The 17128-nt window shown below is 37.8% G+C and overlaps 1 protein-coding gene across 1 annotated transcript in view; it reads left to right on the top strand.

Moving 5' to 3' along the window:
• Positions 1 to 17128, top strand: part of cntnap5a (contactin associated protein family member 5a) — a 78110-nt gene that overhangs the window by 23801 nt on the left and 37181 nt on the right. Inside the window, exons 3-6 of the mRNA XM_084421199.1 lie at positions 793 to 986; positions 10388 to 10535; positions 16074 to 16277; positions 16618 to 16802. Coding sequence (XP_084277325.1) covers positions 793 to 986; positions 10388 to 10535; positions 16074 to 16277; positions 16618 to 16802 — 731 coding nt within the window. The remainder of the gene's footprint in view (positions 1 to 792; positions 987 to 10387; positions 10536 to 16073; positions 16278 to 16617; positions 16803 to 17128) is intronic.

The following is a 17128-nucleotide window of genomic DNA, read 5'->3' as shown; positions in this document are numbered from 1 at the left end:
TTATATTATATTTTTAAGATCATCATCATCATCATCATCTTTGTTTAAAACGTATGAATAAATTATAAGGCGAAGAAAACACTTACAAGATGCAATGATGCAAAGCACTTATTAAATATTTACTGCATCCATGTGCAATTAATTCATGGCCAAAAAATGAAAGAAAAATTACAACTTCCGAAAGTTGCAGGTTTGATACATTATTGAGCTTTTGCTTTCGCCCTATCTCTGCATGTCCTGAGCTATTTATAGATGTGACCAAACTCTACCTGCATGCATCTGTAACAAACTAAATGATTCCTCTCTCTAGGGGGTCTGTGTAAACTCTGCTTCTTTCAAGTCAGAGGTCCCCGGTTTAAAATTCTGCTCTGATCTTCTCCTGTGGTGTCCGCTGTGCTTGAGTAATGAACCTCTCTGCCCAAGTCAGACCAATTTCTCCATACAGTTCTGAGCTGGAGGATTGCAGAGGCAGAAATGCATCTTTAAATGGAACACATGTGCCGACAGCCTTCTCTGATCCGAAGTGAATGCTGTACATGTTAAGTGAGGTCAAGAGGTTGAGGCTCTTGGCTTGTTTTGGAGTGGAAGACGTCTACTGATTGACTCCAGCTCACCCCATGAATACAAAACCAACTGAAAAGCAGTTTTTATCATTTTATGTAGTTTCTTAAATGAAAACCGTTACCAGTTTCTTTTCCTGTATGTCTTGCTTTTGAGCAAGGACACCATATGATACTCAAAGTTGAATAAGATTTTAATAGACATTGACAGAGGTCTTATGGGGTTCTCTAGGAGGAGGTGGTTGGAGCCCAGAGTCGACGGACAGGTCGCCCTGGCTGCAGGTTGACCTTCAGGACCGAATGGAGGTTACAGCAGTGGCCACACAAGGTCGTCACGGCAGCACGGACTGGGTCAGTGCCTACATGCTCCTGTACAGTGACACTGGACGTGTCTGGAAACAGTACATGTTGGAGGACAGTGTTGGGGTAAGTGTGTGTTTTGGTACCAATTTACTGTATCACCCTGAAGGGCCTTATTTTGTGAAATTGACTGGCTGTCTGTGCGTTAGGCTATCCCACTTATCACTTGGCCGCTTACGTAATAAATGAAGAAATGCAAATGAGATATTGATTTTGGTGTAAATTATCTATACTATGTGGGAAGAAATATTACCTCAGAGTAATATTGAACTAGCATAGCTATAGGAAATCAGCTGTCTGGGGCAATGGAAGATTATACAGTTTAGTGGTCATTATACAAAATTATTACACCGCGCTCTGGAATACTAAATTGGGATTAGTCAGTCACAGCATTCTGCAGTTGAATTTTTTTTGGTAATGATCGCTGAACTGTATATTTCACCATTGTCCCTGACAAGCAATTTCCTACAATGTGGTAGTTCAGTGCTTTTCGTATCACTCCTCAGTCTCTTTCTTTGCACATAATCAAATAATTTCGACTCAACTCAATATTTCATGTCAGTTATTTATTTATTTGGTTAGTAATAAGTGGCGTAATGTACAATCACCAAATCCTTAGTGCAAAATAAACCCCTTCAGGGTTATACCAGACTCTTTTGCTTTGTGTCTGGGTTCTGATCACCCTATTTGGATTCATTTTCAAAAATGCATATGAAGTCATTATCCTTTTTGACAATCTCTTTTTGAGGCTGAATATTTACTGATTTAATTGATTATGCATCACCTGTGCTGCTCCAGAGGGAAATGATTGTCTTGTTTTGAACATCTTCAGTGCAGCTTATTCTCATGAGCTGAATAGTTCTGATCCCATTAACTGAACTCTGAATTCAGTTACAAACATATGAATTGCTGCCAGCAATTTCTGAGATTCCTGAAATACAATGTACTAATGATGTTGAACCTTGAGCATCTTGAGCCTCTCAATCATCACAGGTGTTTAAAGAGAGCTTGATGCCACCAATGCATCTATTGTCTTTGTCCTCAGGCTTGGCCTCCACACTTACAATGCCTGTAGATGACGAAAAATATTCATTGTCTCATATTGCTGCTTTGTAATTATATTCAAACGATGAGACTGCCGGTTTATAAAAGATATAATGACATTTTCAAAGTGTGTTTAATGAAAAGAGAAGATTACAGTCGAGTAAGATGTAATTATCTTTTAATGTGGTGGAAATGTAGAATAAAGTGGATCAGAAGTCTAAGGGTAACATGCTCAGCAGTGTGAAGTGATGCAGTAATAAATTCTCTGCATTTTCCAGGTTTGATTTGCTTGGTTTAGCAGTGCTACCTAGTCAGACTCTATTTTTTTTTTTTTTTTTTTCTAATCGGACATGAATAATGTCAGGACTCTCTCTCAGCTTTATTAATATTCCACCGGCACTTTTTATTTGATACACAATTGGCTCATTATAAAGCTCTGAATGTTTGACATGATATACAGTCAGAAATGGTCCATATTCTCAGTCAACGCAGTGCCTTCATGCATAGTGGATTGATTTAATAATCTTTTGATGTAAATGTTTATACAACTGGTACAGTTGATTGATTTTAATTACATTCTTCAAAAAATTGCCATTCAACAGGCTAAGAAGCTTTCCCTTTTACACATAAATACATCCAAGCATTATAGAAAAAGGCATTTATATATAAATATATATTATATTATACTGTATAATATAAATATAAAAAATATATATTCCTACAAGTGAGGTATTGGGAATATACAGACATTTTCATCAATGGCAATCAATAGTAATCATGCAAGTTTAGACATGTAGTAATAAATTGCAGCACTTGCATTTAAATATTATGTATACAGTAAAATCTACACTTTTTCACACAAGCATGCATTAAATTGATCAAAAGTGACAAAAATGTCACAAAAGGTTTCTATTTTAAATAAATGTTGTTGTTTTGAACTTTCTATTCATCAAAGAATATTGGAATAATAAAAAAAAAATATTAAGCAGCACAAGTGTTTTCAGCATTAATAATAAGAAAAAGTGTTTCTTTCAAATCAGCATATCTGAATGATTTCTGAAGGATCATGTGACACTGAAACCTGGAGTAATGATGCTGAAAACTCAGCTTTGCATTACTGGAATAAATTATATTAAATAAAAAATATAAAAAATAGAAAGTAGCTATTTATTAATGATATTTCACAATGTTATGTTTTTTACTGTATTTTAAATGATCAAAGACATGCAGTCTTGATGAGCATTAGACATTCTTTCAAAAAAAAGAAGTAATGATAAATAAATACAAATCTTACAGATCCCAAACTTTTGAAAAATAGTGTATGTTTAATACTCTAGCTGCCTTGACTTATTTTATTTTTTTTCTATCACGATGACATAATATTCTCATACTTGAGGCATTATTGTGAAAACCCATTATGCAAAGATGGTACATTAGGCTGATATTTTTCCCAGCAGCAAAATTTAAAGACAGAGTGAACAAATATTTCCTGTCATCAGATCCTCAGCGCTCCTGTATTAGCATTCCTAAATGCATAGATAAAAGCATCTTTGAAATGCAGTGTAAGCCTCTTTCGATAAGATGTTGAAATGTAAATGTAAAACTGCATGTCTGAATCGTCTGCTTTTTCCTTTCTTTCTTTCTCTGCCGACTAAACTTTTCTTGTTTTAGCGAGCTGTGACAAGCCGACAGTAAAGAATAAGAGTTTTAGACAGCACCTTTCACAAGGGTTTCACGTTCACAATGTTCATGTGAAAAGGTTTTGAAAAGAAAGTGTCTGATAAATGAAAAGAATGACTTCTCCATAAAAAGAATAGGAAGAAAAACACTCTTAATTTGCTGTCAAACTAGTTCTTTGTCTTAATGAGTGCTATAACTGTATCAGAAGTGGTGAGGAAAGCTGCCAAAGGTTTTGGCCTGAGAAGACGGCACAATCGCAGAGTTTGCCTCCGCTGTATGTCAGAAAAGGTCTTCCTGTAGGAAGGTGCGAATGGGCTCCCCAAAGTGACGGATAATTGCTCTCTCAGTCAGCACTGCTGCTGTTGAGTTTGGTGATGCGTAATAGTGTTTGCTGTGAGACCGAGGGGGATAGAGAGAAAGAAACAAGTACGTCTTGTAAAAGCATGAATTTCTCGTATCTTTAATCAATAACCATGCAGTCAATAACGGAGAATGTTCTAGCCGATCTCACAAGAAAACATCACTATTTTACGAGGTGCCGAATTGCATGAAAACAAACGATTTTTTGAAAAAAAGTGAAGGGCCACCCGTAAACATAACGTCACTGGGCCGTAAGCAGATAGTTCCAAAACGTACGAATAAAATCATATGAATTCATACGAATTAGCCACCAGTTTGCCATTGCCAAGAAGTCAAATATTATGAATTGCCATAAGAGTGCGTTGAGAATTTTTATCCAGGTGCTGATATTTGGTTAAACATTTGAGATTCAAACAAGAGCTTATGTCACATTAAGTCTTAATATTGTGGCCCTGCAGAGCTGAAGACAGACTAGCACTAGCCTTCAAAGCAGTAATAGCTGTCGACATGTATCTTTTTGGAGTTTCCCTGACACATTTCATTCTTTGTCTTCATCTTCTCTCATCTTGTATTGCCATCATTTCCTTGCGGGGAAACATGATTCGTCTACGTTGACGGAAAATTGCTGACTGCATAAGCTTTGTGGAGGCCTCACCACGGTCATTTCTTTCGTCTTATAGCCTGTGGGGCTTCGAGCAACTGAGCTGTGTTCATGCTGTCCTTTGTCATTTTCTTTCCGCAGACAGTCTGTGTGTGAGAGAAGTGTCTCTGTAATGTGAGAAGGTTACCCGGAGAATTTCTAGGACTGAATCTTACTGGAAGGATCTGCTCTTTAGAATGACAGGAATCAAACTGGAAAACGTTAACAATATGACAGATGTTAAAACTGGCTGATATAGACATCCAGGAGACCTGATGGATCATTTTGCTTTCATGCAGCACTGTAATGACATAAAGACCTTTTTCTTTTTTTCTTTTCTTTTTATCCCCCCCCCCCCCCTTCTCCCCCATAGCATGTAAGCAGATGCATAATGTAAAATACCGCGATCATCAACATTAAACCGCATATAAATCAAAACTGCCTAATGTTACTGAATGTCCTGTGTGTCGTTGGCAAAATAAAAAATATTCCTTTTTCAGCCGTATCTTTTGTTTGTTCTGACCCCTTGTTGATGGACTCGATCTACTCCATTCAAGTTTTGATCATCGTTCTGAATCCGATCCAGATTTAGATGTATGTCTTTGACAAAAACGCAACTTCCTCAGCTTTTTGCTCAAAATGTTGCTTTTTTTTAAATGAAACTTACCTATATTCAAGTGTTGATAAAAAAAAGAAAAATTTTGCATTAAGCTGCAAAAAAACAAAAGACTTTTTTGTTTGTTTGTTTGTTTGTTTAAAAGCAGAGGCTTTGTTAATTTTTTATATATTGCATGTTCAGATATTCATACAACAAAATATTTTGGGGGCCATGAAAATTTTGTGAAAATTGATCAAAAATGATGGTGGTGGCTGGCAACTAAAAAAAATAAAATGGTGGGGAAAGAGTTTTTTTCTCCTCTGTCCTTTTTTTTTTTTTTTCTCAGAAGAGATTACAAGCTTGCATTCTCACCATGAATGTACAGTATAAGCCAAGGCCTGCTTCACACCACACACAAAAGTTATTTTTTAAATTTTGCAGCCATATTAACAGGTTACAGTATTCACACTGCGAGCATGACGCTGTACCACTTAGCAGGAATGTAGGTGTGAGCTGAGTGTTAGTGCTGTGCCTATTTTTGCCACATATAAAGTAGCTTTCTGAACTCTGTGAAATATGGTAAAAAAAAAAATACAATATGGTTCTCCTCATGTAAATTCAATTTTATGACGGGTGGGGGGCAGCCTGCTCAAGGGGGCAGATTTTGTGAAATCCTGGCAGTTCTTTCAATCAGATCATTGGATCAATACCATAAAGGCTTTGCCTTACATCAGCAAAACTGTTGTTGTGCTTGAATAACTAAGGTTCAAAACTTGTCAATAAAGTGCTATGAAGTCTTTGAACTCATTAAGTAAATGTTCTATGCTTTTATCATTGATACAAATACTGTACAATTATATTCTTGAACTAGGTATGATCCATTGCACTAAACATAAAACACAGCCCATTCTTTCTTTCAGTCGCTTATTTGCAAAGAAATATTTGCTATTTTTAATCTTGAAAATATTAGTTCTGTCAATATAGCGCATTTAAGTTATTTTTTTTATACACATTTAATCATGCCCCTTATCCATGAGTAAAAAGGGAAATTAAACACATTTGACTTTGTCACTTTTTGTAATGTGTTCAATGCATTTATATGCAACAAGAAAATAATGTCTTGTAATTGTCTTAATTTAAGCCTTTTATCTGCAAAATATTAATATATGCTAATACTGTAATAGTGATTATTTGTTTAATTACTCTGCATATTATGTAATCATTTTTAATTGATTGACAGCCCTAAAAAACATCATAGTTTCTGCTTGTCAGTTCTTTTCATAGTTTCATTTCTTTCTATATCTCTCTTTCTCTCCCTCCATTTCACATCCATACCTCCCAGGTCTCACATTACACGGCGGCTTGAGCAGCCCCATAAGCAATCGATAGGAGGGCCCATGGTTTCGTCAGATTAGCTTGCTTAAAGCATGAGCCTGCTGGCCCATTTGGGTCCCATAAAGTATAATTGAAGTAACGAATGGGCCAGAATCAGAATCGCAGTAGAAGTGTTCTAAAAATCACCTCAGGTGTGAGTTTCTCACTTGACTAGCAACAAAGTGAAATTGTCACTTGCCAGGCCTTCGGATCCCTTTAGATATTTTGTCTGTTTTCTGCACCGCTGAACGACTGTAAATAAAACATTTATGATGTTTCCAGGCGCAGGCAATGCACATTGGTGACAGTGAGAGAGGAAAGCAGGAAAAGAAGAGACTCTTTTATTGTCTGGGGACAGTTTTGCTGTCTTAGCTCTCGTTTAAACAGTCACTGAGGCACTGAGGTACTGTCTATTTCTGACACTCTCGGGCCCTTGCTTCTCCGGGGACGGAGTGTAATTCTTGTTTAGAAGGGGTCAGTGGAAGCCCGATCAACACTTGGGCAGCTCAGAAATCGCTTCCTGTTGATGAAAAGTGACATTAAATCGTTTAGCATTCATTTGCTACAGTGTTATTTTAGGATTATTTTATACTATTGTAGTTTTTTATTAATATTTTGAAGTAGCTTTTTTCTGTTTTCATTTTTATTTTACCTTAATTTTTAGTTATGTTAGTGCTTTTTCTATTCTAGTTATTTACAGTGAGTCATATTATTGATTCAACTTAAACTGATTTCAGTTTACATCTAATATTTATATTTAATTTCAGCTTTATTTTTATTATTTCAGTTATGTTTTAGTTAATGATAATAACCCTGGTTTGCTATTGAAATCTGTTCTTCATTAGAGACATACACTGTACAGTAGCAAGCACCAACAAGCGTTTTCCTGCCAGAAAGCAAATATAAAACCCACCCCAATTGAACTCATCTTGTGCTGGCTTTTCTTTCTGTTGTGGATTCACTCTGGGTTTAAGGAAACGATGACTGGTGAATCACATGAGAATGTAACCGTTGCAGACGTAACAGGGCTGATGAAACGGTCCGTGGAGAGTCCGCGATAACGCCAGCAGTGCACGGGGGCTTAATGAATGAGGAGGAGGTCTAGCAGGAGTCGATACAGGAATAGAGTTAATGAAGTGTAGAGAGGAGCTGTTTACGTGGGCAGCCTGTAACCTGGGCATCTACCCGGATCCGATGGGAGCTCCACTGTGCCCTTGGGCTGAGGTGAGCTGATAGGTAATTGGATGGATGTATTGTTTTCTTTTTTTTTCTCTCAGAGGGGGAAAGAGAGAGAGGAAGCAGCTGTCAGGGACAGGATGTTGTCGTCATTGAGTGCTCAAATGAGCGTCGATGAGGAGTTGATGATGTAATGACAAACATGCTCAGGTTGATGTTGATGCATTTAATAATGGAAAACAATATCTAACCTGCTTTTCAAAAGAGTCTTGAACTGTTTGATTTGAATCAGAGTATCTTTGTATAGTCAATGAAAAAAAAAAAACACAGCAAAAGATTTGCAGAAAATGTGCCCTCTTTAATAAAAATAACTTCCCCTGCCTCTTGGCGTGAAGGCGGGACAACCTGTCACTCAAATGAGATCACAGCTATAGCAAACCACAACCATCCAACCATCCAGTCAATTCCCAATGAACAAAATCAAGTGTTTCTTCTTCCGAGTCTGTCTGCAAGGAAAACAAAACGGGACCTTTAAAGTCACTAACGTAAGATTGATGTTTTTGCTGGCATCATAACAGCATTTGTGGGCTGCGAGTGTCTCACCAAGGGAGGTGATGATATTGTTGATGTTATTTATCTCAAAGGGACATGGACAAGTCTATCTTTGAACAAAGCTGACATCTTCTCTTGGTGATTCATCCGTAAATGTGATGTTTTGGTCATCGGTTCTTATGTTCCATACAAGTCTCAACTGTGAAGTGAGTCAGACACAAATTACTGTCAAATTATGTGTGCTAGCAGATGAAAACGAGGTGACATTTACATAAACTGTTGAAACCTTTGAAAGAAATACTGCTTTTTGGATTCAATTGGATTTGTGTATTCATAAAGGGTATTCTGCAGAAAACATCTGATCAACCTGCATGTTATAAATTATTATAAGGCACTTTCCATAAATATGGTATAAAATAAGACATGGAAATGTGATGTTTCTTTTGTTTTGTTTGTTAGCTGTAATGAGCTCAGTCTTGGCGTCTGTTGAGAATCCATATGCAGAAGTTTATTGAAGCAGAAAATCCAAATCGACAGGCAAAGCAATGGTCAAAGATACAGGCTGGGTTCAGTAAACAAAAATAGACGGTCCAAATAGGCAACCAAGGCAAAAACAGTAATCCAAAAACGTGATATCCAAAAGGCAGGCAAAAGGTCATAACAAGAAGCAGAAACAATGGCAATGGATAGAATGTTCAGTAAGGCAGGTAAAACTGGCAATACTTTGCAAAGTGTTAGTGGAAAGCTTGGCTCTTTATATCTATCGAACAGGAAGTGACTGTAGAAGAAATGGAGGGATGTCAGTATTCAGGTGAGGGCTCCCTCTGCTGGTTGGAGGGAGCAGATGTTACAATAGCTTAAAGGGATAGTTCACCCAAAAATGAAAATGCTTGTCATCATTTACTCTTCCTCAAGTTGTTCCAAACCTGTATGACTTTCTTTCTTCTGCTGAACACAAAAGAAGATATTTTGAAGAAAGTCGGTAACCAAACGACTGATGGACCCCATTGACTTCCATAGTAGGAAAAAAAAAAATACTATGGAAGTCAATGGAGACCAGCAACTGTTTAATTACCAACCTTCTTTAAAATATCTTCTTTTGTGTTCAGCAGAAGAAAGAAAGTCATACAGGTTTGGAACAACTTGAGGAAGAGTAAATGATGACAGCATTTTCATTTTTGGGTGAACTATCCCTTTAAACCCTTGATTTGTGTGATTTTATTTTAAAATAAATGGACAATTTAACAATGGGTAGCATAGCATTATTAACTGTAATGATTTAATTATGCATCACTGTTCGGTGCATACAGTCAGACGACGAATTCAGTCAGCCACAGGCTATCCACACTCCAATCCAGAATGGGGCGCGCGCGGTAATGCAACGCTGTTTGTTAACCGTTACATTAGAAAAAAGCGGAGAAGAAGAACAGACGATTTGTGCATATATATGTTTGCGTCTAATCTCTCAATCAGTGTTTTAAACGTGGAAAGAAATCAATAAAACATCTTGAGAATAATATCTCACGTAGCATTACATTTACCTCAGGCAAGTCAATTAGTGTCTCAGGAGGGGATCCTTTCACTATTAACTTATATATTCATTATATTTACTTTAATGTCTTAATTGTTATTATATGTTTAAATACATTTGTCATGAAAACAAGGTGTGACAGTAACTGTAAATGATTATATTTCAAAAATGAATTGGAGAAGTTAATGCAAAACCTGCCTTAATTCATAATGCAAGTTTTTTTGTGTATGTGTGTGTTGATTGTTAAATATATAAAATCAAATTAATTATACCTTTATTATAATTAAATTTATTTAAAGAGAGAGACACAATTTGTTCAATAAACCACTGTTTAATAAAAAGTGTGTATATATATATATGTGTGTTTGTGTGTGTATGTAATACTTCTCACAACAAAAAGCATGAGATTTATGTCTCTAATGCTTAAAAAAAAAAAAAAAAAAACTACTGGAACTCCACAGTGTACCATATTCATAGAAAGTGAAAACCTTGTCCTTTTTTTCTATTTCCAGAGGATTGTGGGAAACGTGAATCCAGACAGTGTGGTCCACCATAAACTCAGCCAGTCTATCAGAACCCGGTTCCTCCGCTTTGTTCCTCTGGACTGGAGCCCCAGTGGTCGGGTGGGCCTCAGAGTGGCTGTGTACGGCTGTGCTTACCGTGAGTGAGAATATGTTGAAAATATATATTACAAATGACCAGCAGGCGTTTTACTTTCTGAGACACAGCAGTTACATCTATTGCATTCAATTTTAAAGGGGTGGTATAATGCCCGTTTTACAAGATGTAAAATAAGTCTTTGATGTCCCCAGACTGTGTATGTGAAGTTTTACCTCAAAATACCCCACAGATATTTTTATATAGCATGTTAAAATTGTTACTTTTTGAGGGTGAGCAAAAACGCACCGTTTTTGTGTCTGTTCCTTTAAATGCAAACGAGCTGCTGCTCCCGGCACAGAGGGTGGAGCTTCAACAGCTTGTGTCCTCTTACCTCACACAGACATGCACTGAAAATTTCTAAAACTTTGAGCCTTTTATGTTCAAACTGGAGTCAGACAATGATGGAGAGACTCAAGAAGAAGTGACAACATGTAGAAGCAACAGGACATTTCTGAATGGTTAGTTGATGAATTTATGTAGCTTATGTGTAGTTATCTTCTAGTCATTGATTAGCATATTCCGTCATGATAATCTATAAATCGTGTTCCCGGGGGTGGGGTTTATGTAAATTTTAGGGTTTGTGATGTCACTATCCCGGGAGGAAGCTTGTGTAGTCCCTACCAGCTGTTTGTTGTAGTCCTTAAAAAGCTATTTCTTTAAAAGAAAATATCTTTGCTTTGAACTTTGAGCGTTGTAACTTTGCAGATGTTGTTTATGCTCAAACAGCAACATTACACACTAACTAAAGTTAGAAAAGTGAAATCATATTCAACCACCCCTTTAAGGGTACGCAGTATTTCTGTGCTTGGCATTAATGTTGGAGTTTAGATGTAGTTTTCCATATTATGCAGTTAATCTTTCACATTATTTTGTAAGAGTTGAAAAGGAAAGAACAGAAAAGTGTTGCAGAATTAGATTACAGAAGCATCCTAGATCCAATAGCAGTTCACACAGCACATTTCCGCAGTCTTGGTAGCAGGGGTAATAAAATAGTTGTGGCACAGTATATAAGGTGATAACATTACCCATAATTCTTGCTGCAGATCTTCACGTGCCTACTGTCCTTTGTCCTTTTCCAGTCACACAGTATTTTTTACAGGTGTTGAGTTAAGGTGACACAGATAATTCACTGCATGACAGCAGCAGTTTCACTTTTCTCCTTTAAATGAAGGTCGTTTGATGACTTTCTTTGATAATACTTTTCCAAAACCGAACAAAGATGTCTACATATCAGACACTTATCCAGTCAGGCTGTGTTAGGTAGATAAATAAAAAGAAATGTGCCTTTTAATGATACCGAGATCCACAAAATGGATCAATTGTTGAATTACATAGACATTTATAAAAAGGTACCTCATTATTCTGTGGCATGATCCGTGTATTAAACTCGGATGAATGTGTGCTTTGCAGATAAACGTTCAGCTGTCTCGGCTAATCAACCACAGACACTTAAAGAATTCACATGTGAATCCCATGACAAATCTGAACATAGAGTTTCGATATAATGAATCTATGAGCACTAGTCCGACTATGTACACTGGATCTTGAGTGTTGAATATAACCTTGAAAGAAGAGCATAAATGTTCTTTTAATTATACATGATTTGACGGCTAGTGCTCACTGGAAGTGCAGTGATTGCACCTAACAGCTCAGATTAACTTGAGCCACATATCACATAATGCTAATCAGCCGACTGCTGTGACAGTTGTGAACTCAAGCTGAACCTGAGAATGGTGCAATACTAGATGTGTCATTATCACGACTGCAAGATTGCTATGACCAGACCACGTACCTCATAGCTCACAGTATCCTTATTTCACCAAATGGAGCGGTTGCTTATTATCAAAAATAGGTCATTATATTCAGTGCTGGAAAATATACAGGCTTTCTGCTTTGCTGCACTAATCCGAAAAAGGAGGCATTCATTTTCAATCTATTTTTTAAACTCACCCCTTCGTTTGTTTTTTTCCGTAGGCTGCGGGGTTTTGCTTCATGATTGGCATTATACAGTAATGAACTGGAACACAGATCTAGAGATTTCTGCAAAACAACTTTGCAAACAAGCATGAGAAAAAGAACATTTTGTTTTTGATCCTGAGAATATTTAGACTGTTTTGGTGTATCAAAAAGTAAAAAAAGTAAAACAATTCAATTCAAGAAAATTCAAAAGTCATGTTTATAAAAGACAACAAAGAAAGAAATGTTTAAACTTCTGTCTTGGAACAATGGGTCACACTGGATGCATTGCTCAAAGGCGTAATAGAGAATTGAGTCATAACAGATGCTTTCCATCAGGTCATATGCCTTTTTGACTATCTCAAGACAAACTTCATTAACTTTCTAAGGAAAGTATGTCATCTGAAAATTGAGAAACATTTCTGTTTACCAGTATGTAATATAGAATATGCAGCATTTGATCTCTTGACATGTTATGGCATTCAGACACTAGATTTAAGCATTAGTGAAACGCTTGATTTGCTGAGTTGATCGTTTGTGCTGTGAGCTGTTGAGCCCCATTAACTTGCTCGATTAAAACTTCAATGGGGAACAGTGCTCCTGTAAGAATATCTGCAGAAATGTTAGTCATTTTCTTAGCCTCCCATTTTCTAAGTAGCTCAATTAGAACTCCAGTTCTTGGCTGGAATGCACTACATGACTTTTGCCCAGATTTTTGCCCCATTTCAAAGTCAGAGCCATCAGTCTGCAGAATTTAGGCAGTCGGAGTGGACAGATTTCACAGAAAAGTTCGTTGTGTATGATGGACACAGATTTTTTTTTTTTAGCTTCAGACTGATTTTATCCAGTCTGAGGATATGTCAAAAATGTTTGATATTATGATCTAATTTTAGAAATGAGGATGCACGATATATCAGCCAGCATATCGGTATCGGCCGATATATGTTCATTTTTAATGTTATTGCTATCGGCCCGCTACAAAAATTTGGCTGATATATTAAGACCGATATATTAAAGCCGATACATAATGGATTATTTCCTTCAGCTGATACACTTCAGATGCGCACTGTTCGCCATGATGGTTTTGAATTGCTTGAAATATGATCGGAATCACTTCAGAAACGAAAATACAGTTAAGTGCAACATATGCAGCGCAAGGCTGTCATATGAGCTACATAAAATTATAATGACAACATTAAAATTGTGTGCTTGGGACATGGCTTTAATGGTGAGACTTTTGTTTTTGTAATCAGGCTCTCAAAAATGATATAAAAATTTGGATTTAGATTTATCGACCAATATATCGGCTATTGGCTTTCAAATATAAAGAGTTATCGTATCGTCACAATTATCATATCGGTGCATACCTATTTAGAACACATATTATTCTTATTTGTCATGTGCTCCTAGCAACGAGGCACATGTTTCTGCATGAATTTATTGTGTTCGGAACAAGAAGTCTGGGACTGTGTGATCTTCATTCATTTAGTGTATGATACCCAGTTCCCTTTCAAGGGAACTCGAGCTGCGTCGAAATGCTGTGGGAGCGCCTCTGCGTGATTGCGTCATGAAGCACGTATGAAACCAGTCCAATGGCATGACGGAACATCATGTGACGTCATCGACCAGGAAACTATAAAGCACACCTGAACCAAACAGCGTCAGCTTCTATGTCTTCAGCAAGCGCTCTGTGAGTTCCTGGTGTTTTGTCTGTCTTAGAATTTTCTAGGCAGGAGTTTTCACCCATAAATATATATAAAAAAAAAATATAAAAAAAAAAAAAACCTTTATAATGGCGAGTGACCAAATTTTCAATAGTGTGTTCATCCCTACCCAGTCTACATCGCGGGTGGGGATACACATATATTGTGTGTTGTTCGTTTGGGAGTGCAGCATGCTCAGTCAGGCCTCGAGGGGGCTGAATATGAGCATTGTTGTGAGACAGTTGAGAACGCTGTGCTCCCGCCAATCACTCTCGAATCGCGGGGTTCGCAAATGGATCTGGCAGAGGGGTTAGAGACGGGCTTCGCCCTTTCTCTGCCTTCACCTGCCAGGTCCAGTGTCTCTGGGGTTGGATGTTGCAGACGTGGCCGTGGTCATGTCATTTGACCCCCGATTGCTCTGCTCCCAGGAGTTCTGGAAGTGGTTCGCCAGGATGGGGTCAGTCTACTGCTAGTAGCCCTGTTCTGGCCAGCCCGAGTGTGTCTCCTCGACGGCTCACTCCTGTAGATTCCGATCAGGAGGGACCTACTCTCTCAGGCGAGTGGGTTGATCCTTCACCCCTGCCCAGAACTGTGGAAACTGTGGACTTGGCCTCTGAGGGGGCCCAGCTCATAAGTTCTGGTCTCTCAACCGTGGTTGTTGAGACCATTCTCCACTCCAGAGCTCCTTCCACAAGGAAACTGGATACCTTGAAGTGGAGACTTTTCACTTCCTGGTGTGGAGAGCACCAGCTGGACCCGGTTAACTGCCCAGTGGGTGCAGTGCTGGAGTTCCTGCTGGAGTTCCTGCAGGAGCGCTTCTCCACAGGGTTATCCCCCTTCACACTGAAGGTGTATGTGGCAGCACTAGCTGCTTACCATGTCCCTTTGAGTGGAGTATCTTTGGGGAGACACCCACTAACAACTCGTTTCCTTTATGGCACTTTGAGACTGAGGCCTCTCCCTAACTCCATTCGAGCCCATTGAGGAAGTTTCTGAGAATATCTCTAAAGACTGTCTTTTTCCTTGCTATTTCGTCTCTCGAGAATTGGAGACATTCAAGCACTTTCGGTATCTCCCTCGTGCATGGAATTTGCTCCTGGTATGGTAAAGGGTTTTCTTCACCCTAAAACCAGATTATGTTCCTAAGGTTTCTACTAATACTGTAAGACCTAGAATTCTGCAGGCCTTCTGTCCTCTTCCAGACGTCAGACCTAGAAAAACTTTACCTGCTCTGCCCAATTAGGGCCTTAGATGCTTAAGTCCACAGAACTGTGGAGAAAGTCTATGACGTCACATGACGTTCCGTCATGCCAGTGGACTGGTTTCATACGTGCTTCATGATGCAATCACGCAGAGGCGTTTCGACGCAGCGTCTCATTCCCTCTTCAGGGAACTAGGGTTACATATGTAACCAAGACGTTTTTAAAATGAAAAATGAAAGTGTCTGCTAAATGATTAAATGTAAAATGTAAATGTAAATTTACAAAGTCGGACGAGTTATTCAGAAGTTCTGTAGTGTATTCCAGCCTTGGGTTAATTTGGGATTGTAAATTTGGATTTTAAGTTTGCAAAAATTGTTTCCTGACACGTTTCTTGCAGCAAATTCAAGGCACCTGCAAATCTCTCTTGAATACCAGAAACCTAAAAATAGAGTCCTCGTGTTTTGTCGTTTCAGGTGGTCTCATCCCTAGGGTTATTAGTCTAGCCAATATCATCATCTAGTTTAATCATGATTTTTTAAATGTCTATTTAATATTTAATGTGAAATGAAATGTTAATTTGTTTTTCTGTGTACTGTCATTTTATTTGTTATTTACATTTTAAGTGCAATGAGACTGTGTCCAGTAAGTATTTCATACAAAATCTCATGTGTCTATAGGATCGTATGTGGCTGATTTTGATGGCAGAAGCTCTTTGCTCTACCGATTCAACCAGAAGTCTATGAGCACAGTGAAAGATGTTATATCGCTGCGATTTAAGAGTCGACAGGCAGAAGGTGTTTTACTGCATGGAGAAGGCCAGCGAGGGGATTATATCACTCTGGAGCTTCATCGTGGCAGGCTGGCCTTGCATCTAAACCTGGGTGAGTTACAGTACTGGGGGAAGCTAGCAACTTCAAAGGGTTGAAATATTATTCATATATTTAACCATATTTATTTTGGAGTGGAGACTATTGTAGTGTTTGTTTGTACAGAATATAAGAGTGATTTCTGAAGGATCATGTAAGACTAGAGTAATGATGCTGAAAATTATTTTGCCATCATAGGAATAAATTACTTTAATAAATTATTTTAAATTCTAATAACGTTTCACAATATTGCAGTTTTTTTTTACCAACCCCAGAGTTTTGAGCAGTAGTGCATGCTAATGACTGGAAGTTATTCAAGGCTATTAACATATATGGAAAAACTTCTCATTGGCAGATGACAGCCGGGTGAGATCCAGCAGTGCTCGTATGGTGGTCACCTTAGGAAGTCTCCTGGATGATCTGCACTGGCACTCTGTTCTGATCGAACGCTTTAACAAGCAGGTCAACTTCACTTTGGATAGACACACTCAGCACTTTAAGACCAAGGGTGATGGAGTCTCCTTAGAGGTCGACTATGAGGTAGGTCTCTGGGACCCCCTGTTTTCCTCTTTTTGAAAATGACAAGCCTTTTGAGGTGGTCAATTCTGCACATGTGCAACTTGTCTGGTGTGGTCAAAGTTGTACACTAGTCTAAAAAGGGGTGCAAGAAATGTTGTCAGCTCTTTTAAATGGCCTGTTATACTAAATTAATTTGACCTAGATGTATGTTGATTTTTATATAGCTATAATGAGAGATAAAAGGGTCTCATTTAAAAAAATATATATATATTATATATTTATAAAATACAATATAGTAAAATACAATATTTTCAGTCTCATATGATCTTTCAGAAATTATTCTGATG

This window comes from Rutilus rutilus (assembly GCF_951802725.1).
Source record: "Rutilus rutilus genome assembly, chromosome: 10".
Classification (NCBI taxonomy): Eukaryota; Metazoa; Chordata; class Actinopteri; order Cypriniformes; family Leuciscidae; genus Rutilus; species Rutilus rutilus.
Note: the sequence above shows the minus strand (reverse complement) of the source record. Positions and strands in the feature narration are given on the sequence as shown.